Genomic DNA, 25,602 nt, shown 5'->3' on the forward strand with positions numbered 1-25,602 from the left:
GGAAAGGCAAAAAGTAGATCTTCAAATTAATTTATTGCAAGGAACGTTTGGTTGTTTTTTTTTCATTGTCACGGAATCCACTTTCCTCAGCCCCTGCAGAATATCCTTGTACCAGCGTAGCAACTGTCTCCATTTCCTGCCCTGCCGTCCCAGTGGCTTGAGTGTGAGATTGACATTTTAGTACCATTTTGTGCTGAGTGTCTGTACCCTCTGGGAATCGGGTTTGAATCTGTCCAGACTCATTTCACTGACAACACTTCCAGCCAGCGAAATGAAGAGACACAGAGAGCAGTGTGCTGACCAACAATGCCACCCGGTGCCCAATAGCGATGTGTGTTCTGATCTAATCATCACCTATATTGTGATGTATCGGAATCAACAGTCACTTGGGGAGTGAGTTTCAAAACTCCTGTTTATTTCAGGGAATATCCTTGGCCACAAGCAGAAAATTCAAAATTGTTTGAGAAGGCAGTTTAACACTAAGATTATAATAAAACTTAATGTATTTTCCAGAAAGTGCTATAAAATATGTATGCAGGTGAGAGGTATTGTAGTTGTAGTTTTTTTTTCTGGGTCCTGTATATATGCTTCATGTCGTAAATATATGGCAAACACAAGATTGGTGGTTTGCGATCTCGGTATTCACCATTGATTTAAGATCACCGGTTGATCATTGGACGAATGCGTATGATGTAACCATTTAAACATAGTCAGTCTCAGATTCGAGGTAATGTAGCTACTTTTATATTGTGCAGTCACTATGCAAGTGGCAGCATGTCTCTCTACACCTGTGTCACATAACAACTCAATTGTAATCCTGCTGGGATTAATTTTAGTGCAGTCTTTCTAACCACAGACTTTGCAAAGCTGCAGATGCTGGAAACCAAAATGTTGGAAATATTCTGGAGTTCAGCCAATCCCGGCAAAGAGACAAAGGTGGGATTAATCTTTTGCGGTTGGTTGTGACAAAAGGTTTTAGACCTGAATGTTCACCCTGCCGTTCCCTCCTTAACACATGCTACCTGACTGAGTGCTCCTAGCTGACTGTAAGAATGCATGAGAGGCTGACACCTCCAGCACATGTCTCATAAGCATAAGTTATAGCTTCAGAGTGTGCTGCTGAAACCCATAAGCCTGGCACCCTCCTGCACTCTCCTGTACCCTCCTGCACCCTCTTGTGGTCTCGCTTTCTCTTGCTTTCTTTCTTTGTGCTTTCCTTCACATTCTGTCACTCACTTACTTTCACTCTTGCTCCCATTTGGTCTCGTTCGCTCTCACCCTCGTTCGCTCTCACCCTCGTTCGCTCTCACCCTCGTTCGCTCTCACCCTCGTTCGCTCTCACCCTCGTTCGCTCTCACCCTCGTTCGCTCTCACCCTCGTTCGCTCTCACCCTCGTTCGCACTCACCCTCGTTCGCACTCACCCTCGTTCGCACTCACCCTCGTTCGCTCTCACCCTCGTTCGCTCTCACTTTGCCTTGCTGTTGCTCTCTCAGTGGCTGCCTTTTTGGTGAGGAATCGGGGTGAATTTCATCCATTTTCATCAAAGTGAAAGTATTTAGATTGGGAGTATTTCTTTCAAATGACTTTACTTTAATAACTTCACACCTGAACCCATTGTTACATAATTCAGATTTTATCTTGATGGTCGAACTAAAAATATAAAAAGCCCGTGCAGAGCTGAAGCTTGCTGTCAGTTCTGTGACTTGGTTCCACAGGGCATTCTGTAGGTCTCTTAAGGACTTACTTGTAATGCTGGCAATGATACCCCGAGAAGATTCAGAGTTCCCAAAACCCCAAAAGGACACTGAGTATTTGTCATTTGTTAATTTGTGCATTTCTTCGTCTTTAGCCATTGGGGCCAGCAGCCCAAAGGAATCTGAGAACAGTCTCCCTATCCAGGTGGATTACGATGCGTATGATGCTCAGGTATTCCGGTTGCCTGGACCGTCTCGAGTCCAGCGGCCGACCTCCTTCAGGTGAGTTTTGTAATTATTGCTTGAGCCTTTTGAGGTCCAAGATGTACTCTTGAAAGTTTCACAGTTCCTCTGTCAGAGTGGCAAGCAACTATTTGCTACTTCTAGCCTTTTGGCAGTGTTGATCTGCATTTGCAGTGTTGACTCTTGCATTTATCTAGCAACTTCAAAGCAGTGAAATGACAGGAATTAGGATAGAAACAGCATGGGTGACTCATCACTGATGGTTACTTCCTTTGTAACAACCTTGACTTGGACATTCCCCACAATGACTTACTGAGGACAGGAACGGAGCTGGGTGGCGATTATGAATGATGTGATTAGAGATACATGCTGAAAACCAGTTCCATCACTATGCTGTTACATTTCTTTGTGTTCTGTCTGTTAGTGGGTTATAAAATGACCATTCATCAGGGCAGCACGGTGGCGCAGTAGTTAGCAGTTCAGGCCTTACGATGCCGTGGACCCGGGTTCGATCCCGACCCCGGGTCACTGTCTGTGTGGAGTATGCACATTCTCCCCATGTCTGCGTGGGTCTCACCCCTACAACCCAAAAAGATATGCAAGGTATGTGAATTGGCCACGCTAAATTGACCCTCAATTGAAAAAAAAATAATTGGATACTCTAAAATGAAAAAATTTATGAAATAAAATTACAATTCTTCGAGGTCTTTCATTCCTTACATGTTACAGATGATGGTATGCATCCCCTGAACAATACTGTACAGTGACCCCCATTTATTGTCTCTGGCTCAGACCTGTTCGAGAAAGCCACACCAGGAAAAGTTCCAGTTCCTATGATGTTTCAAACAGTCCACCCCACCACAGAGGGACACTACCCCTGGAGGAAGTCAGGAGCCAGGCCTCTGATGACAGCTCTCTTGGAAAGATTTCAAATATTCTTCTGATCCCAAGGCCTCACCTTCACCAGTATGAAGTTAGCAGCTCTCTCGGATACACAAGCACCAGGGGTAAGGGAAAGGCTTTGATTTCACTACACTTTTGTATGACTTTCTCATGGGTCCTTATCTGTTGGACTCGAGTTGTAAGGTGATGGGGCAGTGGGGGCAGCCTCAGACTTTTCCACGGCCCTTTCCAGTTTTGACTTTCTGATCAAGAGTCCCAGATCCGAAAACCAGGACTGAGGTGCAATCCACTGCTAAACAGTTCTGGGATCTGCTCTCTGGGTACTTGGGAATTGTGCAACTCACTGTTTGCTGTGGAGCAAATCTGGCACTCCTCCTGTCACGATGTTACTGGACATAGGAACAGGAGTAGGTCAGTTCGCCCCTCGAGCCTGCTCCACTATTCAATAAGATCATGGCTGATCTGATTGTCACCTCAAACCCACGTTCCTGCCTGCCCCCGATGACCTTTCACCCCGCTTTGCTTGCCAAGAATCTATCCACCTCAATTATTCAAAGATTCTTCCACTACATTTTCTGGGAGAGTTCCAAAGACTCATGACCCTCTGAGAGAATTTTTTTTTTGCCTCATCTCTGTTTTAAATGGTGACCCCTTATTTTTAAGCAGTGACCCCCTAGTTCTAGATTCTCCGGCAAGGGGAACATCCTTTCCACATCCACCCTGTCAATACCCTTTGGATCTTATTTTTCCATCAAGTTGCCTCTTACTCCAAATGTGACCTCTCGTGGGAAAGAACTATTGAAATTTTAAGTATATGGGAATAAGGAAGTAAAGTCATACCTGACGCAAATGAAGAGGCTGTTGGAAGCCAATCATCTGGACATCACTGCAGGAGTTCCTCAGGGTAGTGCCCTAGGCCTAGCCAGCTTCTTGAATGACCTTCCTTCCATCATAAGGTGAAAAGTGGGGATGTTTGCAGATGACTGCACAATGTTCAGCACCATTCGCAATTCCTCAGATACTGAAGCAGTTCATGTCCAAATGCAGCAAGAGCTGGACAATATCCAGGCTTGGGCTGATAAGTGGCAAGTAATATTCATGCCACACAAGTGCCAGGGAATGCCCATCTTCAACAAGAGAGAATCCAACCGTCACCCTCGAGTAGATGGTCTGGAAAACCTTGCTTCGAATTCAGTCACTTTCTGGTGAGGAAACAGGGACCTGCAGAGCAGAGGGTCAATGGCATTACCACCACTGAATCCAACATCCTAGGGGTTACTATTGATCAGAAACTGAACTGGACTCGCCATATAAATACTGTGGCTACAGAGCAGGTGAGAGGTGAGGAATCCTGCTGTGAGTAACTCACCTCCTGGCTCTCCATAGCCTGTCCACCTCCTACAAGGGACAAATCAGGAGTGTGATGGAATACTCTCCACTTGCCTGGATGAGTGCAGCTGCAACAACATTAAAGAAGCTCAACACCACCCAGGACAAAGCAGCCCACTTGAGTGGTACCCCTTCCACAAGCATTCATTCCCTCCACCACTGATGAACAGTAGCAGCAATGTGTATCATCTAGAAGATGCATTGCAGATTCCTCAGGCAGCACCTTCCAAACCTATGATCACAACCAAATAGAAGTGCAAGGCAGCAGATACATGGGGACGCCATCACCTGGAAGTTACCCTCCAAGCCGCATGCAGCACTGACTTGGAAATATATCGCCATTCATTCACTATCGTTGGTCAAAACTCCCTCCCTAACAGCACTGGACAGCAGCGGTTCAAGAAAGCATCCCACCGCTCTTGAGGACAATTGTGGATAGGCAATAGATGCTGGCCTGGTAGGCGATGCTCCGATCATGTGAATGAACGTATTAAAAATTAAGCCTGTCTCTTGGGGGATACCACCCAGAAAAGGTCACTGCCACATTCAAACAAATTCTGTTGATGGCTTACTCGTCAGTCATGAGAGTTTTTCAGACTCTGTTGCAGTCCCAGTAAAGAATAAAGTCTATACTTTGGAGCCTATGGAACCTAGAAGGTTTCGCTAGACCCTTGAAGGCCCATGACACCAGCAGGTGCTGTCCAGCATCCTCGCCCAAAAGCCTGTGTATTTAATGGCCACTGGATCTTCAAACTTATTGGAGAGCTCTCACTCCCTCCCTCAGATAAACCTAACAAACATTGATCCTCTGGTCTGCAGGTGTTTGTTCCTGTTTCCACATCAGAAAATGATTGAATTAGAAGTAAGATTGTCCAGACCATCTACTTTAGGGTGACAGTTTGATTCAGAATTCTAATGATAGCGTCTTTGAATACCCACATCGCCACAGCATTTTTGGCCTGCTGCCCGAGTGGAGCCTTTCCTTCAAATCTCACAGTGACTTTAAATTAATTTAATGGGATTTTCCATTTGTTATGACCATGCGAGGAAGAGTGCATGGATTCTCCCCTCCCACTCCTTACATGATCATCACAGTTTTCTTGAATTTATCAGGATGAATGTACCAATTCCGTGTCTGTATCTAATTGTTTGCATGGCGATTGCAAAGAACTCAGTCGGACAGGCTTTCTTGAGTTTTAAACAAGTGAAGGGTTTGTTTTTATTGCTGAAAAGCACCCAGGTAAAGATAAACAATGCCCACTGCCACAACACGTGCATGCACACAGAGGCAGGAGAAGGATGACAGAAGGTGGATTCCGGGGAAGGAGGGTTGGCAGTGAGGCGGTATTGGGAGATGGTTGAGGGAGAGATAATGATAAGGTAATTGGGGGGGGGGGGGGGGGGGGGGCTGGGGGGCTGGGGGGGGGGGGGGGGGGGCTGGGGGGGGGGGCTGGGGGGGGGGGGGGGCTGGGGGGGGGGGGGGGCTGGGGGGGGGGGGGGGGCTGGGGGGGGCCTGCAGATAAATCAGCTTCTTTATGTGCTGGAGAGAGATTATTGACTTAAACACTGCCGAGTATTCGTCTCCAGTTCAGCAGTTTCCTGACTGAAAGGATAGGTTAATATTGCCTCGCTAATTGCCCACAATCTTTTATTTTTGTTGATTCTGAGCTCAACTTTGCAGATATCCTGGAGCGTATGATTGACTCGCAGCAGAGAGATTCCAGTGCCCCAGGGCGCTTTCACGTGGGCAGCGCTGAGTCCATGCTCCATATTCGCCCCGGTGGGTACGCTCCTCAGCGGGCACTCATTAATCCGTTCGCACCATCCCGGATGCCAATGAAGCTAACATCAAACAGGAGAAGGTGGATGCATACATTCCCAGTGGGTAAGTGAGATGGACTGGCAAATTGTTGGACATGACAAATCATTGAATACTTTGGTCAGAGCTCAGTTGGTGAATATGTTGCTTGGGTTTGGTACCGAATGAATGACATAGACCAATAAGATTCAAAGTGCGATCCCTGCTGAATTTGGAGCCTGAGACTCTCAACTGAACCACAGGCTAATTCATGTAGAGGCTAGATAGGAGAGGGAAGGACAGTCTTCACTGCAATACTGTTCACACTCAACTCCCTCAAGAAGGGAAGTTATGCGTGGAGTCAGAGCAAGTGTATGAGATCCTTAATGAGTACTTTGCATTGATATTCACCAAGGAGAGGGACATGGCTGATGTTGAGGTTAGGGATGGGTGTATGAATACTCTAGGACATGTCAGCATAATTAAGAAGTGTTAGATATCTTAAAACACATTAAGGTAATCAAGTCCCCTAGGTCGGATTCGATATATCCCAGGTTATTGTGGGAGGCAAGAGAGGAAATATCTGGGGCCTTAACAGATATATTTACATCATCTTTGACCGCAGGGCAGGTTCCAGAGGACTGGAGAATAGCCAATGTTGTCCCTTTGTTTACGAAGGGAAGCAGGGATAATTCAGCTAATTGTAGGCCGGTGAGCCTTGTGTTGTTCCTTGTGTCTTAATAACGCTCGTAGTCTTAAAGTTGAAGTAGATGCTGTATTGTGAGTTTGTTGTCTATTCAGTGCTTAAACCATGTTACATCTATACTGCCAGTCTGTGTCTTGCTACCAGCTCCCGTTCCTGTGAAGTGTGTCCTGACTTTCTGTTCGTGTGTATTTATACCTCTCCCGTGCTCCCTCTAGTGCTTGCTCAGTTGTATTGCATCTACACAGATGTACAATCACCACAAGCCTGACGTCAGTGGTGGGGAAGCTGTTGGAGAAGATACTGAGGGACAGGATTTATTCACATTTGGAAGTGAATAGACTTGTTGGTGATAGGCAACATGGTTTTGAGCGGGCAAGTATTACCAACTTGATAGAGGTTTTTTGAGGCGGTGACAAAATTAATTGATGAGGAAAGGCTGTGGATGTTGTCTATATGGACTTTAGTAAGGAGTTTGACAAGGTCCCTCCCTCAACAGGTGAAGTCGCATGGGATTCTGGGTGTGCTGGCAGATGGATAAAGAACTGGCTTGGGCAACAGGAGACAGAGTGTAGCAGTGGAAGGGAGTTTTTCAGAATGGAGATCTGTAACTAGTGGTGTTCCACAGCGATCAGTGTTGTTTGTAATATATATATATATATATTACAAACAACACTGATCGCTGTGGAACACCACTAGTGTTTATATATATTTAATTTATATTTCATTTATAGTTCATTTATATATAAATGATCTGGAGGAAAATGTCGATGGTCTGATTAGCAAGTTTGCAGATGACACTAGAGGTGGAATTGCAGATAGTGAAGAATACAGCAGAATATAGATAGATGGGAGAGTTGGGCAGAGAAATGGCAGATGGAGTTCAATCCTGACAAATGTGAGGTGATGCAATTTGGAAGATGAAATTCAGCTGCGAATTACACAATAAATAACAGAACCCTTAGGAGCATTTACATACAGAGGGATCTGGGCATTCAGGTCGATAGTTCCATGAAAGTGGTAATGCAGGTGGATAAGGTGGTCACAAAGGCATATGGCATGCTTGCCTTCACTGGCCAGGGCAATGAGTACATTAGTTGGCAGGTCATGTTACTAAATTGTTTCCAAAAGGGTATAAAACATTAGTTAGGCCATATTTGGAATTTTGCTTGCAATTCTGGTTGCCACGTTACCAGAAGGACATGGATGCTTTGGAGAGAGTGCAAAGAAGATTTACCGGGATATTGCCTGGTCTGGAGGGTGTTAGCTAAGAGGGGAGGTTGAATAAACTAGGATTGTTTTCATTGGAAAGACAGAGGCTGAGGGGAGACCTGATTGAGGTCTACAAAATTACGAGAGGTATAGACAGCGTGAATAGTTTGAGGCTTTTTATCAGAGTGGAAGACTCCATTATACAAGGGAGCAAAGGTTCAAGGTGAGGGGGAAAGTTATGGGGAGATGTGCGGGGAAAGTTTTTCAAGCAGAGGGTGGTGGGTGCCTGGAATGCGTTGTTGGTGGAAGTGGTGGAGGCGGGCACGATAGCAACGTTTAAGACGTATCTTGATAAACTCACGAATGGGCGGGGAATGGAGGGATGCAGACCATTTGGGCAATAAGTAGTAGGTCTAAATAAGGCATCTAGATCGGTGCAAGCTGATGGGCAGAAGGGCCTGTTCCTGTGCTGTATTGTTCTTTGTTCTTGTATTGACCATTACTGTCTAGGTCGTGCATAGATATACCTATGAGATCCAGTATTAGAACACACCAGTACATTATCCCATGGATATATATTGTCTCTGGAATATGAGAGGAAGTAGAGTCAGCAAAGGTCATACAGCCTTTCAAAAGTTATTCCTCCATTCTGAGGTATTTAGACAAAAAGTACAGCTTTCCACCAGAATGGATGTGATTGGGAAATTTCCCCCATCAGTCACTCCCGGAAACTACATTGCTGTCAATTGCTGGTATTGATTGGATCACATCATTTGTCTGTAACTATCCTCCATTGACTGTATTTTGCTGGGGAAATCCTGTTGTACTCTGGGTGGGGTGATGAAATTCTGTTTTTTTAAATAAATGTATTAATAAGGATTTTTTATGTTATTCAAACCAAAGGTAATTGTGAACATACATTAAAAACAGAGGAGAGAAAGAAAAAAAAACTATATATATATATATATATATATATATATATATATATATACACACACACATATACACATCAGTTGCAGCTTCTTGCTTTGTGTTCTCCAGTGGGTGCTTATTCCCAGCCGGGTCCCCAACCTTCCTCTACCCCTTTTCTTCTTGACTACCCTCCCCTTCTAATCGTCTGGCATGCCCTCTTCATCTCCTATATCTTGTTCCTCTTAGTTGGCGTGCACCATGTATCTTGTTATTTGCTGAGCCTGGTTGGTCTCCATGTTTCTTTGTCATCGTCCCCCAAACCCTTTCAATGGCCTTCGTTGTTGTGTTGTGGCTTTCAGCTCCCTGTGGTTTACTGGCTGTTAGCTACAAACAGATCTTGGAGCAACTGAGTGAATGACCCCGACGTTTTGTGGAAACCTTCTTCCGACCCCCGAATGGCCCCCAGATTTCTCCATCTAGAGAAATTCCAATAGGTTGGACAGACAGTCGCAGCTTTGGGTGGTGCTGCTGATCGCCAGCCGAGCAGGATTCGCCGGCAGATGATTAACAAAGAAAAGTACAGCGCAAGAACAGGCCCTTCGGCCCTCCAAGCCTGCGGCAACTGTGCTGCCCGTCTAAACTAAAATCTTCCACACTTCCGGGGTCCGTACCCTCTATTCTCATCCTATTCATGTATTTGTCAAGATGCCCCTGAAATGTCACTGTCGTCCCTGCTTCCACCACCTCCTCCGGCAGCGAGTTCCAGGCACCCACTACCCTCTGTGTAAAAACTTGCCTCGTACATCGCCTGTAAACCTTGCCCCTCACACCGTAAACCCATGCCCCTAGTAATTGACCCCTTTACCCTGGGAAAAAGTCTCTGACTATCCCTCTGACTATGCCCTTCATAATTTTGTCACCTCTATCAGGTCGCTGCCTTCATTCCAGTGAGAACGAACCGAGTTTATTCAACCTCTCCTCGTAGCTAATGCCCTCCATAGCAGGCAACATCCTGGTAAATCTCTTCTGCAACCCCTCTAAAACCTCCGCATCCTTTTGGTAGTGTGGCGACCAGAATTGAACACTATACTCCAAGTGTGGCCTAACTAAGGTTCTATACAGCTGCAACATGACTTGCCAATTTTTATACTCAATGCCCCAGCCAATGAAGGCAAGCATGCTGTCATGAGAATGTCACTTTAAGAAATGTTTGGCTGCTCATGTTACTGCAGTGATGTCATAGTGTGAGTGGAGCTGAGCGTTGGCTCTGTTTTTTAGTTTCACTTTGAGAAAAGCGTGGGTGTGTCTGTGTTTTTTTGGTTTCGTTTTTCAGTGTTGGAGCTGAAGCCAGACAAAGCAGGTGCACTGCTGTTCTTTCTGCCATGAAAAGACTATCTCTTGATCATTTGGTAAATTCAGAATTATAAATGTTCTCAGTAGAGAATGTAAACCTGATGTGCTTCTGTTGAAAGGTGTTTCTTTTGCCTTCTGGATGTTGTTTGGGAAGTTTTTTAGGATTACTTTGTGTTGTATTCTTCGGGGGTTGTATTTGAATTGATGGTTGCTAAGATGTTCACTATGTTTTAAAAAGGTTAACTTGAGTTCATAGAATAACCATTCTTTTGCTTTAAAAAATACTTTTCCATTTCTGCTGTATCACACCTGTAGAGTGGGCCATGTGCTCCCCATACCACAATCTATTAAAAGTTGTGGGTCAGGTGAACTCCATGATACACTTTGGGGTTCTCAAAACCCTGGCTCATAACAATGCCGTATGCCTTCTTGACTACCTTCTTCCCCTTTCAGTGACCTGTGGACCTGTACACCTAGGTCTCTCTAACTGTCAATACCCTTGAGGGTTCTACCATTCACTGTACATTCCCTACCTGTATTAGACCTTCCAAAATGCATTACCTCACATTTGTCCGGATTAAACTCTATCTGCTATCTCTTCGCCCAAGTCTCCAAATGATCTAAATTCTGCTATATTCTCTGACAATCCTTATTGCTGTCTGCAATTCCACCAACTTTTGTGTCGTCCGCAAACTTACTAATCAGACCAGTTACATTTTCCTCCAAATCATTTATGTATACTACGAACAGCAAAGGTCCCATCACTGATCCCTGCAGAACGCCAATAGTCACAGCCCTCTAATCAGAAAAGCACCCTTCCATTGCTACTCCCTGCCTTCTATGACCTAGCCAGTTCTGTATCCATCTTGCCAGCTCACCTCTGATCCCATGTAACTTCACCTTTTGTACCAGTCTCCCATGAGGGACCTTGTCAAAGGCCTTACCGAAGTCCATATAGATAACATCCACTGCCCTACCTGCATCAATCACCTTTGTGACCTCCTCGAAAACCTCTATCAAGTTAGTGAGACACGACCACCCCTTCACAAAACCGTGCTGCCTCTTGCTAATTTAATACCTGCTTCCAAATAGGAGTAGATCCTGTCTTGAAGAATTCTCTCCAGTAATTTCCCTACCACTGACGTAAGGCTCACCGGCCTGTAGTTCCCCAGATTATCCTTGCTACCCTTCTTAAACAAAGGAACAACATTGGCAATTCTCCAGTCCTCCGGGAAATCACCTGAAGACAGTGAGGATCTAAAGATTTCTGTCAAGGCCTCAGCAATTTCCTCTCTTGCCTCCTTCAGTATTCTGGGGTAGATCCCATCAGGCCCTGGGGACTTATCCATCTTAATATTTTTCAAGACACCCAACACCTACCAGCCTCCCCGGACAGGTGCCGGAATGTGGCGACTAGGGGCTTTTCACAGTAACTTCATTGAAGCCTACTTGTAACAATAAGCGATTTTCATTTTCACCTCGTCTTTTTGGATCTTAATGTGACCCAGGTTACCTACACACCCTTCTCCAGACTCAACATCCTCCAATTCCTTCTCTTTGGTGAGTACTGATGCAAAGTATTAATTTAGTGCCTCTCCCATTTCCTCTGGCTCCACACATGGATTCCCTCCCCTGTCTTTCATTAGGGAGACAAAGGCAAGGGCGTCAGCCCCCTCCCCATGAAGAGACCTGGCTGCTCTGATACCCCGAAGACTGCCGCTCCCGGGCACAGATCCACACTGAACCCCACCACCTTGGACATTGCCTTAAAGAAGGTTGTCCAGAACATGTGGGCGTGGTTGCCCGTACCTCCTTGGCACCGTTCACATCTGTCCTCCATCTCCGGGAAGAACCTGCTTATTCAAGTTCTAGTTAAGTGAGTTCTGTGTACCACTTTCAGCTGCATTAGGTTTAGCCTTGCGCAAGTGGAGGTGGAGTTGACTCCATTCTGTTTGCTGGAAATTCCGTTTTGGTTGAGAGAATTTTAACTTTTGTCCCATCTCCAAATCATTAGCTGACACGGAGCAGCTTCACTATCTGTCTGACCACAGCTTCTGATTATATTTTGAGTCAAGTTTTCTATGAAATGTGCTGCTAGTGTTTAAGGTTTTTCCACATCACCAGCGTAAAGACGATCCTGATCAGTTCTGGGGGACCACATAAAGAGCACACAATGGAAATATCTCCAGGACATTGTTCCTCTGTTGTCACATCATATAAAGCCCAGGATCTGTCCCACTGCACATTCTCTGTTCTGTGACTTGCTTCTGCTGTCGATACCTCAGAATCATAGAATGGTACAATACAGTACAGGCCCATCGTCCCATCAAGCCTTCACTTATAATATAAGTATACAATATAATTCACTTCCCAGCACTTGACCCATAGCCTTGAATGTTTTGGCATTCCAAATGCTCATCCAAGTACCTTTTAGAGATTGAGAGGTTTCCTGTCTCTTCTACCCTCCCAGGCAGTGCATTCAGACCCTCACCACCCTCTGGGTGAAAAAGGTTGGTGACCTCAGGTTCACCAACAGGACCAGAGGGAACACTGCCCACGGACATTGCAGATTCTCAGATGAGACATTAAGCTTTCCAATGTGCTCTCTCTAAATATCCCATAATGCTTTTCGGGGAAGAGAAAGCATGTTCTCCTGATGTTCCGGACAATAATGTATCCCTCACCCAACAGTCAAAACCAAGTGGCATCATTTATCTCAAAACTGTGAACTTTGTGATGAATGTAGAGATTTCAGATACTTATATTGTATTATGTCTGTATGACTCAGTGAGGGTTAAACACCTGGATTAGTTTGTGTATGTGACTGCTGCAGTGATGTTTTAAAAAGAAATCTTGGTTTGAAAGACAACCAGGCTTTGTGGCTACATAGGTGCAATTAAAATGTTGTAAAAGTAAGATCATCATTCTTTCCAACCATGTATATTGTTTATCGAAATAGGACAACTGGAATTTTGTTTATAGAAAGAAGGTTCCCTGGGGAGTAGATAATTTGAGACATTTCTTTTAGTTTTAGTCAGATGTTCAAAACCCAGTTAGTGGGATAAGGATGATATAACCCAGTTAGTGGGGTAGGGATGATGTAGTTAACGGGAAGAGCTAGGGGCTGAAACAGTCAAGTGTGGAGTTTTCAGTTTTAGTTTTTTTGGCTGGAAGGCGTGCTAAGGAGCAATTTCTGCAGAATACAGACCGAGATTCTGCATTATTCTGACAGGGTTGGGTCTCTTTGGGCAGCACGGTAGCACAAGTGGATAGCACTGTGGCTTCACAGCGCCAGGGTCCCAGATTCGATTCTCTGCTGCGTCACTGTCTGTGCGGAGTCTGCACGTTCTCCCCGTGTCTGTGTGGGTTTCCTCCGGGTGCTCCGGTTTCCTCCCACAGTCTAAAGACATGCAGGTTAGGTGGATTGGCCATGATAAATTGCCCTTAGTGTCCAAAACGGTTAGGAAGGGTTATTGGATTACGGGGATAGGATGGAAGTGAGGGCTTAAGTGGGTCGGTGCAGACTCGATGGGCCGAATGGCCTCCTTCTGCACTGTATGTTCTATGTTCTTCAAGAAGTCTCAAAAGATCTCTATCCAATGTTTGGCAATTAATCCCGTGATTGCTACCTCTCATTAAAAGTGGATTTTGAACAGAGATGGATTTGCCTGAGTGGAGATAAAAAGGTTGTAGATAGGTATTAAAATGTTTCATTTTATAGTTCAACATTGTTTAACTGGTAACTGAAAGCTATTTCTTGTGTGATGTTCAAGTTGGTAATACTGTGTCAGTTCTAAAGTTTGTTGTAATATACCGTACCCCTATTAGTGAGCGAAATCACTCCTGGAGCGAAGTATTCTTTCCTCAGAGTCATACAAATTAAATAAAATAGTGGGATTTCTGTCCAGTATCCTCGCAACCGCTGGGGCCTGGCTCAGGATCATTATATCTTATGACAGCTAATTTTAATTAGTGTTTCCAAAGTTACAGTAATTCACTTACTTTTTCGCAGGTCCTGAATTTGTGAAAGGTGCTACATGAAATTTTTTTGTTTTTAAATATTTCATTCAAGGCAGTTTCATGTAAACAAACAAAAGCAAAAGAACATCCAAACAACATTATCAACAACCACTACACCCCCCGCTCCCCTTATACCGCCACCTTCTCCCATTCCGCCTTCCCCATTCCAACCCCCATTTCCCCCTCCCTCAGCTGACCCCTTGAACCTCCTTAACAAAATCAATAAATGGCTTTCACCTCCTAGTCAACCCATCCGCCGACCCCTCAAGGTGAACTTAACCTTCTCCTGCCTCAGCAATTCCGCAAGGTCGCTCATCCGCACTTCCACTTTCGGTGGCTCCAGTCCCACCACCCAAGCAAGATCCGTCTCTGGGCTGCCAGGGAGGCAAAGATCAAAGCGTCGGCTTCTCCGGCCCCCTGGACTTCAGGTCTTCCGATACCCCAAATATCACCACCTCTGGACTCGGGACCACCGTCCGCACCTTTTGGACACGGCCAGAACATGTGGATGTGATTGACGGGCATCCCCGCATGCCACCCACCCCTATCCTCCACCACCTCAAAGAACCTTCACATCCTTGCTGCCGTTATATGCACCCCATGTTTTCCTTTAAACTGAAAGAGGCTTAACTTCGCACACAACGAGAATGCATTTGCTTTCTGAAGAGCCTCTGTCCACGTCTGGACCGCCACTCCCAGCTTCTCATCCCACATGTTTTATGTCCCCTCACCAGGGTCCCCTCCCAGTCCAACTCCTTGTAGACTTCAGAGACCTATCACGAACCTCGACAGCACCTTGTCCTGCAATCCCAGGAGTGGCAGCCCAGAAAACGACGGCACCTCTCTCCTGACAAAATCCCGGACCTGCAGATACCGAAACTGTTTCCCCTGGACAGCTGGTTCTCTTCCTACAGGTCCTCCAACCTCGCAAATTTGCCCCCTATGAACAGATTGCCAAATCGATCGATCTCTGCTTTCTGCCACCCCCGAAACCCCGCATATTCCCCCCTCCGGGCGCAAACCTGTGGTTGTTGCAGATTGGTACCCACACCGAGGCACCCTCCAGCCCCAAATGCTGCCTCCAATACCCCCACACCCTTGGGGCCGACACCACCACTGGGCTCATGGAGTACATAGCCTGAGAGAACTGCAAAAGCGCTGACAACAAAGCCCTCAAACTCATTCCCCTACCTGATGCTGCCTCCATCCGACCCCTCCCACACGACCCATTTCCTATCTGTAGCGATATTCGCCGCACGGTAGTAGTTCATCATGTTCAGCAGCACCAGAACCCCCCCTGGCCCTTATCAATGCCGCCTCCATCCGACCCCAAGTCGACCCCTTCCACACAACCCATTTTCTAACCGTAGCGATATTCGCCGTGCAGTAGTAGTTCATCATGTTCAGCAGCACCCCCCTCGCCCTCGCTCCTAACCCGCAAGGTCTTGCCCACTCACACAAACCCAGAGATCAGCTCTTGAAAAATGACTTCAGGATGAAAATTGGGAGGTTCTGGAACACAAAAAGAGACTTGGCAGCAGAGTCATTTTTAGTATCTGCACGCCCCGCACATCCCACCTCTTAAAATACACTTTCACCTGCTCCACCAGCCGAGCCAGGTTCAACTTGTGCAGCTGTGCCCAACCCTGAGTCACCTGGATATCTAAAGCTTGCCCACACCCTGAACGGCGCCCCCCTGCCCACCTCCACTCCTGCCCTCTAGTCTCAATTGGGAACAGCTCGCCCTTCCCCATATTAAACTTGTACCCTGAAAACCATCCGCACACTTGCTACCAGGGCATTGTACAGCAAATGGTTCCAATCCACAACCCCTTTCCGAACCTCCAGCAGATACTCCCTCTCCACCTGATCGAATGCCAACTCTGCATCCATCGCCACCACGACCTCCACCTTCTGCCCCTCCAAAAGCACCATGATTGCATTAAGCAGCCTCCTCGTGTTTGCCATCAACTTCACAAACCCCGTTTGGTCCTCGCCTATCACCCCTGGGACGCCATGATATGACCCACACTGTTCCAGATCCTTGTCCTTTTTGGGCAGCACCGTAGCATAGTGATTAGCACAATTGCTTCACAGCTCCAGGGTCCCAGGTTTGATTCCCGGCTTGGGTCACTGTCTGTGCGGAGTCTGCACGTTCTCCCCATGTGTGCATGGGTTTCCTCCGGGTGCTCCGGTTTCCTCCCACAGTCCAAAGATGTGCAAGTTAGGTGGATTGGCGATGCTAAATTGCCCTTAGTGTCCAAAATTGCCCTCAGTATTGGATGGGGTTACTGGGTTATGGGGATAGGGTGGAGGTGTGCAGTTGGGAAGCCGGTGCAGACTTGATGGGCCGAATGGCCTCCTTCTGCATTGTAAATTCTATGAAATTCTATAATTCTATGAAATATCGGGGAGATCAAAGCCTGCGACTATGTTGGGGGGGGGGGGGATCTTCCCCCCCCCCCACTCCCTTGCTTCATAAGACACCCTAACTGGCAGTGACTTCACAGTGAACCCCTCCAGCCCCGGGGCCTTCCCTGCCTGCATCACCTCCCTCAACCCAATTGGGGCTCCCAATCCCTGGGGGCTCAGACTCGTAGAGCTTTCTGTAGAATGCCTCAAACACGCCATTCACCCCCTCTGGGTCCACCAACACCCTTATCATCCCTTACTCTGCCAATCCACGTATGTCTCTTTTTCAATTGTTCCAAATACAAACAAAAATGTGTTGATTGTACGTGATAAAATTGCCCCTTAGTGTCCATGGATGTACAGGTTATGGGTGTGGGCACTCTTTCAGAGGATTGGGCAGACTTGATGGGCTGAATGGCCTTCTTCTGCACTTTGGCAATTCTGTGATTCTAAAGGTCAAGTGAGGCTTATGGATCAATAAGCTGCTTTATTTCATGGTTTAGTGAATGTACAATATGATGGGACTCACTTCATTCAGTCACTGCAATTTATTTCCATGTTTTTATTTGTTCATGGGATGTGGGCGTCACTGGCTTGGCCAGCATTTAATTTTCATCTCTGAGGCAATTAAGAGTCAATCATATTGCTGTGGATCTGCAGTCACATGTCGGCCCGACCAAGTTAGGATAGTAGATTTCCTTCCCGAAATGACGCTAGTGAATCAGATGGGTTTTAATGAGAATTGATTCATGGTACTCATTGGACTTTTCATTCCAGATTTTTTTTTGGTTGAATTCATCTTTCACCATCTGCCATTGTGGGATTTGAACCCCGGTCCCCAGAGCATTATCCTGGGTTTCTGGGTTACTACAGATGGCCTTGCAGGATGTTCACAAACTGCTCTGGGAAGAGCCAAGCGTAGGTGACTGACAGGCAACAACAGTGGCATTGGCAGATTGGGAGAATGAATGCTGTTATCCTGAGAGACAGCAGCTAGCTCCTGCTCCATGAAGCTCCTGCCATTATCACAGAGCAGCACTTAATCTTCGTAACTGCTGGAACACAGCTTGCTGGACCACTATGGGTGTCTGCATGCCCTATTAAGCACTAAAATCCAAACTAATGAAGGTAACATTCTGTGCCTGCATGGCAACCTCAGCCTGCCGTACAGTGGAAGCTCAGACGTCAGCCAACAGATGCTACCTCAGCGGTGAGCCTGGCAGTGTCACCGTGCAGTTTGCCAGCACTTCCATGGTGGAACGGATGGACTCCAAACTCTGCTCGATGCCCTCTGTCATCTTGAGCTGGACTTCACCATGTTTCTCGAGAAGAGGCTATCTGGTGGGCTTACCAGTGCACCAAGCATCTCTGGGAGTGCATCATTGAAGTGGAATACGGGAAAATAACAAAGAGCTCCTCACCTGAGTCCCCTATTGCGTCCTCTTTTCGGAGTTGATCGTTCGGTTTTACATGGCTTTTTGGAGGCTGTGCAGCCATTAGACACACCGGGCGGGGTGGGGGGATGGTGACAGGGAGGTGGTGTGGCATGCCAAGGAGGGTGGCATGGTTCGTGTAGACATGACTGAGTGATTAGAAGGGTGGCAAGAGAGGCATGGCACGGGATGTCAGTGGCATGATGGGTGGTATATATGGATGTGATGTAGTGTAAGGATATTCGGGTTGTGTCCTGAGTGTCAGGGTATGCTGCTGGGTGAGTTATGGTGGTGTGGGACATTGAACAGGATTTTAACCCACTGGCAGTGAAGGAACAGCGATATATTTCCAAGTCAAGATGGTGAGTTGCTTTCAGGGAATCCTCGAGGTGGTGGTGTTCTCATGTATCTGCTGCCCTTTTCCTTCTAGGTGGTGGTGGTTATGGGTTTAGAAGGTGCTGCCTAAGGAGCGTTGGTGAGTTTCTGCAGTGCATCTTTTTTTTTTTTTTTTAAATTTTTTTTTTTTTTCCTTCAGTCCCTTCAGGTGTGAGAATACCCTTGATCTCTTGACCGGCCCATTCAACCCCCTCACGTTCCAAGTGATCAGCCGGGTCGCGGGACGACCCGCCCCCCTCCCCTGCCGATTAGCCATGTCCTGTTCCCTGCTCGCCTCGGGTCGACCCTCCCCTTCTGACCCGCTCCCCATGGCGATGTCCCCCTCCCCCCACCTCTCCAGTCCTCCACTTCTCGTTTCTGGTCTTTTCAGCAGCAACCCGGTGTCCCTCCCTAACCCCCCTCCCCCCCCCAGGCTAGGACCCCTCCTAGCCGCGATGTACCCTCCATTGTACTCCCGTAAGTCAGCTGGTTCACGCTGACCCGGCTGCTCCTGCCACACTCCGACTCCCCCCGGCTCGGGGGGGGGGGCTCCCCCCCTTGCCACTCCTCCCTGGCCCCGCTCCAGCGCGGGAAAGGTCGCCATTGCTAGCCACGCCCCGCACTCCTCCCCTCCCCCCTCCTCTGCCCCGCGCGCGGGAAAACAGAGGAAAGCCCGCGCTTTCGCCCTGCCACACCCCACCCCGCCATCTTCAGTTCCACCCCCGTCCCCGTCCATGCCTGTAAAGAACTCCCCCTAGGAGCCCATATCCCCGATCTGCTCTCCCCCCCCGTCCCGCCTCCCCAACTTAACATTATAAATAACAGATAAATAACAAATAACAATGTACTTAACAGTCGCCCTCTACCAAACAGCATAAATAACCATAAATAACCATGAATAACCACAATAACAATAACTAAGGGAAGTTGGCAAAGGGGGAAAAAACATCAGAAGAAAAACCACAGCAAGAGTTCAAAATCCAAACAAAGAATTCAGCTGAAAGTACCCGAGCGGCCAAGGCCGCCAAGTATCCCCTGGGTCTAATTCGAGTCCAGTTTCTCTTCCTGTACAAAGGCCCACGCCTCCTCTGGGGACTCAAAATAGTGGTGTTGGTTCCTGTAGGTGACCCACAAGCGCGCTGGCTGCAGCATTCCGAACCTGATCCGTTTTGCATGTAGCACCGCCTTCGTCCGGTTGTACCGGGCCCGCCGCTTTGCCACCTCCGCACTCCAGTCCTGGTAGACCCTCACCGTCGAATTCTCCCACTTGCTGCTCCTTTCCCTCTTGGCCCACTCCAGCACTCTTTCACGGTCGCTGAGTCGCTGGAACCGCACCAGCACCGCCCTCGGGGGCTCATTTGCTCTTGGCCTCCTAGCCATGACCCTGTAGGCCTCTTCCAGCTCCAGGGGCGAAGGGACGGCCCCTGCCCCCATCAGGGAGCTCAGCATTTCTGCTACATATCCCGGGAGGTCTGACCCCTCCAGGCCTTCTGCCAGGCCCAAGATCCTCAGGTTCTTCCGCCTCATTCGGGTATCCAGCTCCTCAAAACGGCTCTGCCATTTCAGGTGGAGTGCCTCGTGCACCTCTACCTTTCCCACGAGGACCGTGGCCTCCTCCTCCCTCGCAGTCATCTCCTGTTGCAGCTCCCGAATCGACGCCTCTTGGGTCGCCTGGGCTCCCATCAGCCTGGTGGTCGTCGCATTCATTGACTCCAAGAGCTCCATTTTCAGCTCCGTAAAGAAGCGCAGGAGAGCGGCCTGCTGCTCCTCCGCCCATTTCCTCCATTCCTCGGGTGCACCACCGGCCGCCATTTTGGTCTTCTTCCCCCGCTTTTTTTTGGGAGCTGCTGTTGCTCTCTTTACCACCCCACTCCGGGGTACCGACCATAAAGTTGGTCTGGTTCTCTTCAGGGAGCCTTCCCCCACCGGGATTTGTCCTTACAGCGCCGTTGGGGCCCTCCAATCGGCCCGAAAACACCTTTGTAGCAGGAGCAGCCAAACGTGCGACTTAGCTGGTCATAGCCGCAACCGGAAGTCTCTGCAGTGCATCTTGTAGATGACACACACTTCTGCCGCTCTTTGTCAGTGGTAAAGGGAGTGAATGTTTGTGGAAGGGTTAACAATGAAGCAAGATGCATTGTCCTGGATGATGTCGAGCTTCTTGTGTTGTTGGAGTTGCACTCATCCTGGCAAGTGAAGAATATAGCATTACACTCCTGACTTGTGTCTTGTAGATGATGGCCAGGCTTTGAGAACTCAGGAAGTGAATTGCTTGCTGTAGGATTCCTAGCCGTTGTCCTGTTCTTGTAAGAAAATTAAGCTTGTAACTGGAAGTTTGATCGTTGACAAAAGAGGGCAGTTCATTCTTTTTCCTGACCAAATTTCTGCGTTGATAGTTTGGCACCCAACTCTTTCATTCGGGTACATTGTGAATTTAAAAAATGTGAATGCATGATTTATTAATCAGTAGCTTTAATTCATGACAGTTTCAGAGTGCCAGTACTTTAGACAACCCCAATGTCCTATATGGCCAGTATTTCCTCTAAGCTGTGTGGTCACACAGTAATCGGAAAGTTCCTGCTCTACCTCTTGCATCACTGCCCCAAAAGTAAATGTCAAGGGGTTGTGGACTTACAGCCTGCAGACAATTAAAACACATGGAGGGTTCATTGATGGTAGCCCTCCAGTCAGTTCTATAATGAGAGGCTAGTGAATTGTCTGGTGATTTGCAATTAATGTTCTCTTTCAGCATTGACAAATATTCAGTCTTGCTGTCCATTTAATTCGGAGCCATTCCCCTGAATTGAAAAATGAATTTTGCCATTGTTTTTAAATTTGGGTTTCCTCTTCGGGATGATGAAAGGAGCCATCGAATATAACACCATAAGACATGAAATGAAAATCGTTTATTGTCACAAGTAGGCTTCAAATGAAGTTACTGTGAAAAGCCCCTAGTCGCCACATTCTGGCGCCTGTTCGGGGAGGCTGGTACGGGAATTGAACTGTGCTGCTGGCCTATCTTGGTCTGCTTTCAAAGCCAGCGATTTAGCCCTGTGCTAAAGAATTAGGCCACTCAGCCATCGGGTCTGTTCCGCCATTCAATCATGGCTGATATTTTTCTCATTCTCATTCTCCTGCCTTCTCCCCATAACCCTTGATCCCCTTATTAATCAAGAACCTATCTATCTCTGTCTTAAAGACACAGTGATTTGGTCTCCACAGCCTTCTGCGGCAAAGAGTTCCACAGATTCACCACTGTCTGGCTGGAGAAATTCCTCCTCATCTCTGTTTTAAAGGATCGTCCCTTTAGTGTGAGATTGTACCTTCTGTTCTAGTTTTTCCTACAAGTGGAAACATTCTCTCCATGTCCACTCTATCCAGGCCTTGCAGTATCCTGTAAGTTTCAATAAAATTACCCCTCATCCTTCTAAACTCCCAACGAGTACAGACCCAGAGTCCTCAACCGTTCCTCATAGGACAAGCTCTTCATTTCAGAGATCATTCTTGTGAACCACCTCTGGACTCTTTCCAAGACCAGCCCATCCTTCCTTGGATACGGGGCCCAAAACTGCTCACAATATTCACAATATTCCAAATGGGGGCTGACCAGAGCCTTATATAGCCTCAGAAATACATCCCTGGTCTTGATTTCTAGACCTCTCGACATGAATACTAACATTGCATTTGCTTTCCTAACTGCCGACTGAACCTGCATGTTAACCTTAAGAGATTCTTGAACAAGGACGCCGAAATCCCCTTGTGCTTCTGATTTCCTAAGTGTTTCCCCATTTTGAAAATAGTCGCGCCTCCATTTCTCCTTCCAAAGTGCCTGACCTTTTCCACATTGTATTTCATCTGCCACTACATTGCCCACTCTCCTAGCCTGTCCAAATCCTCTGCAGCCCCCCTGCTTCCTCAATACTACCTGTCCCTCTGCAGATCTTTGTATCCTCTGCAAACTTAGTAACAGTGCCTTAAGTTCTTTCTTCCAGATCATTAATGTATATTGTGAAAAGTAGTGGTTCCAGCACAGACCCCTGAGGCACATCACTAGTCACCGGCTGCCATCCTGAAAAAGACCCCTTTATCCCCGCTCTCTGCCCTCTGCCAGTCAGCCAATCCTCTATCCATGCCAGGATCTTACTCTTAACAACTAATTTAACAGTCTCCTATGCGACACCTTGTCAAAGGCCTTCTGGAAATCTAAATAAATCACGTCCACTGGTTTTCCTTTGTCTAATTTCCTTGTTACCTCCTCAAAGAACCCGAACAGATTTGTCAGACATGACCTCCCCTTGACGAAGCTGTGCTGACTCAGTCCTATTTTATCATGCACTTCCAAGTACTCCGCGATCTCATCTTTAATAACGGACTCTAAAATCTTACCAATGACCGAAGTCAGGCTAACCGGCCTATAATTTCCCATCTTTTGCCTCCCTCCCTTCTTAAACAGGGGTGTTACATTCGCCACTTTCCAGTCCTCTGGGACCCTTCCTGCCTCCAGTGATTCCTGAAAGATCACCGCCAATGCCTCCACAATCTCCTCAGCTAGCTCTTTTAGAACCCTGGGGTGTAGTCCATCCGGTCCAGGTGATTTATCCACCTTCAGACCTTTCAGTTTCCCCAGAACCTTCTCCTTAGTGAAGGCCACTGCACTCACCACTGCCCCCTGATTCTCCTGGCGCTCTGGCATCCCACTGGTGTCTTCCCCCGTGAAGACTGATGCAAAGTAACTATTCAGTTCCTCTGTCCTTTCTTTGTTTCCTATTATTACTTCTCCAGCCACATTTTCCAGTGGTCCAATGTCTATTTTTGCCTCTCTCTTATATTTTATATACTGGAAAAAAAACTTCCTATCATTCTTCTATATTACTAGCTAGCTTGCACTCATATTTCATCTTCTCTCCCCTTATTGCTTTTTTAGTTGTCCTCTGCTCGCTTTTAAAGGAGTCCCAATCCCCTGGCTTCCCTCTAATCCTCGTCACATTGTACGCTTTTTCTTTTGCTATTATGCTGTCCTTGACTTCCCTTGTCAGCCATGGATGCCTTGTTCTCCCCTTCGCATGATTCCTCCTCCTTGGAACGAATTTCTGTTGTGCCTCCTGAATAACCCCCAAAAACGCCTACCATTGCTGTTCCACTGTCTTCCCTACTCGGCTCCTTTTCCCATCAACTCTGGCCAGCTCCTCCCTCGTGTCTTTGTAGTTACCCTTATTTAATTGTAATACCATTACATCTGATTCTAGCTGATCTCAAACTGCAGGGTAAATTCTATCATATTATGATCACTGCTAAGGGTTCCTTCACCTTAAGTTCCCTAATCAAATCTGCCTCATTACACATCACCAAATCCAGAATTGCCTGTTCCCTAGTAGGCTCTGTCACTAGCTGCTCCAAAAAACCATCTCTTAAACATTCCACAAATTCTTTTTCTTGGGATCCACTACAAACCTGATTTTCCCAGTCCACCTGCCCCATGATTATTGTGATATTGCCTTTTTTACTTGCTTTCTCTATCTCCTGATTTATTTTCTGCCCTACATCCTGACTACTGCTAGGGGGCCTGTACATAACTCCCATCAGGGTCTTTTTACTGTTGCGATTCCTCAACTCTACCAACAGATATTCTATGCCTTCTGATTCTATATTGCTTCTTGCTATCGATTTAACTTTATTCCTTACTAACAATGCAACCCCGCCCCCTTTGCCCATCTGCCTGTCCTTTCGGTAGGACACATAACCGTGTATATTTATATCCCAGCCCTGATCCCTTGCAGCCAAGTCTCTGTGATGCTCACAACATTGTACCGGCCAATTTTAATGTGCGCAACAAGCTAATTTATTTTAGTCTGTATACCGCGCGCATTAAGGTACAACACCCTCAGTCCTGCATTGGCCACCTCCCTTCACACACTTGTCTCTAGCAAACCTCCCAGGTTTATCATAACGATTTCCTGCATGGTGGTGTTGTTTTAAAAAAAAATCTTTTTATTGGCTTTTCTCATATTTATAAACAGTTGTTACTTATGTAACAATGCCTATCAGGTCCTCGAGTAGTGTGCTTTCTGGGGCCCCGGGATACCCTACTGTCTCTTTGCGGAGGAAGTGCTTTATTTGGAGGTGTCTCAATTCCTGTCCAGTTTCCTAGTTTCCACTTCCTCGTCAGTTCATCCAGTGTCGCCAGTTTGCGCCCTACGTAGAAGTCCCCGACCGTCAGTGTGCCCCCGTCCTGCCTCCATCTTTTGAAGGTGGTATCTAGCATGGCTGGGGGAATCTGTGATTGCCGCAGATGGGGGCCATAAGGGACATTTTGGTTATCCCGAAGTGCTGTCTCAACTGGGTCCACGTTCTCAGCGTGGCCGCTACCACTGGGCTCGTTGTATACCTTGTTGAGGAGGATGGGAGTGCTGCTGTGGCCAGAGCCCGGAGGGTTGTTCCTTTACAGGATGCCTCCTCCATTTGTACCCAAATAGTGTTGGGTTCTTGTACCCATCCCCTCACTTTTTCTGCCGTTGCTGTCCAGTGGTAGTATTGTAGGTTCGGTAGAGCCAGGCCTCCTCTGACTTTCCCTCTTTGCAGTGTCGGTTTGGGAATTCTCGGGTTCTTGCCCCCCCACACAAACGCCATGATTAGCCTGTCTATGTTTTGGAAAAAGGCCTTGGGGATGAAGACGGGTTGGATCTAAACAGGAAGAGGAACCTTGGCAGTACGTTCATCTTGATCATCTGCACTCTTCCTGCCAGGGAGAGTGGGAGAGATCCCCACCTTTGAAGGTCTTTTCTTACTTCCTCCACCAGGCTGGTCAGGTTCCACTTGTGGATCTCTGTCCAGTCTCTGGCTATCTGGATCCCCCAGGTAACGGAATCTGTTCTGGGCCGTTTTGAACGGGAGCCCCTTCAGCTCTGTCCCTCCCCCTTTTGGGTTCATTGTGAATGTCTCGCTTTTGCACAGGTTAAGTTTGTAGCCCGAGAAGGTTCCAAACTCTTTTAGTATTTGCAGTATTGCCTTCAGTCCCTCCTGTGGCTTCGAGACATAGAGGAACAGGTCATCTGCATAGAGTGAGACTCTGTGCTCTCTGTCTCCTCTCCGGATTCCCTTCCAGCTCTTTGCGTCCCGCAGGGCTATAGCCAGGGGTTCGATCGCTAGCGCGAACA

At 47.2% G+C, this 25,602-nt stretch overlaps 1 protein-coding gene across 3 annotated transcripts in view; it reads left to right on the forward strand.

Moving 5' to 3' along the window:
- Positions 1-25,602, forward strand: part of depdc5 (DEP domain containing 5, GATOR1 subcomplex subunit) — a 253,508-nt gene that overhangs the window by 77,638 nt on the left and 150,268 nt on the right. For all 3 annotated transcript variants that reach the window (XM_038793299.1, XM_038793316.1, XM_038793307.1), the window contains exons 19-21: positions 1,851-1,977; positions 2,731-2,945; positions 5,912-6,115. In XM_038793299.1, coding sequence (XP_038649227.1) covers positions 1,851-1,977; positions 2,731-2,945; positions 5,912-6,115 — 546 coding nt within the window. The remainder of the gene's footprint in view (positions 1-1,850; positions 1,978-2,730; positions 2,946-5,911; positions 6,116-25,602) is intronic.

The sequence above is a fragment of the Scyliorhinus canicula genome, chromosome 1, assembly GCF_902713615.1.
Source record: "Scyliorhinus canicula chromosome 1, sScyCan1.1, whole genome shotgun sequence".
In the NCBI taxonomy this organism is placed as follows: Eukaryota; Metazoa; Chordata; class Chondrichthyes; order Carcharhiniformes; family Scyliorhinidae; genus Scyliorhinus; species Scyliorhinus canicula.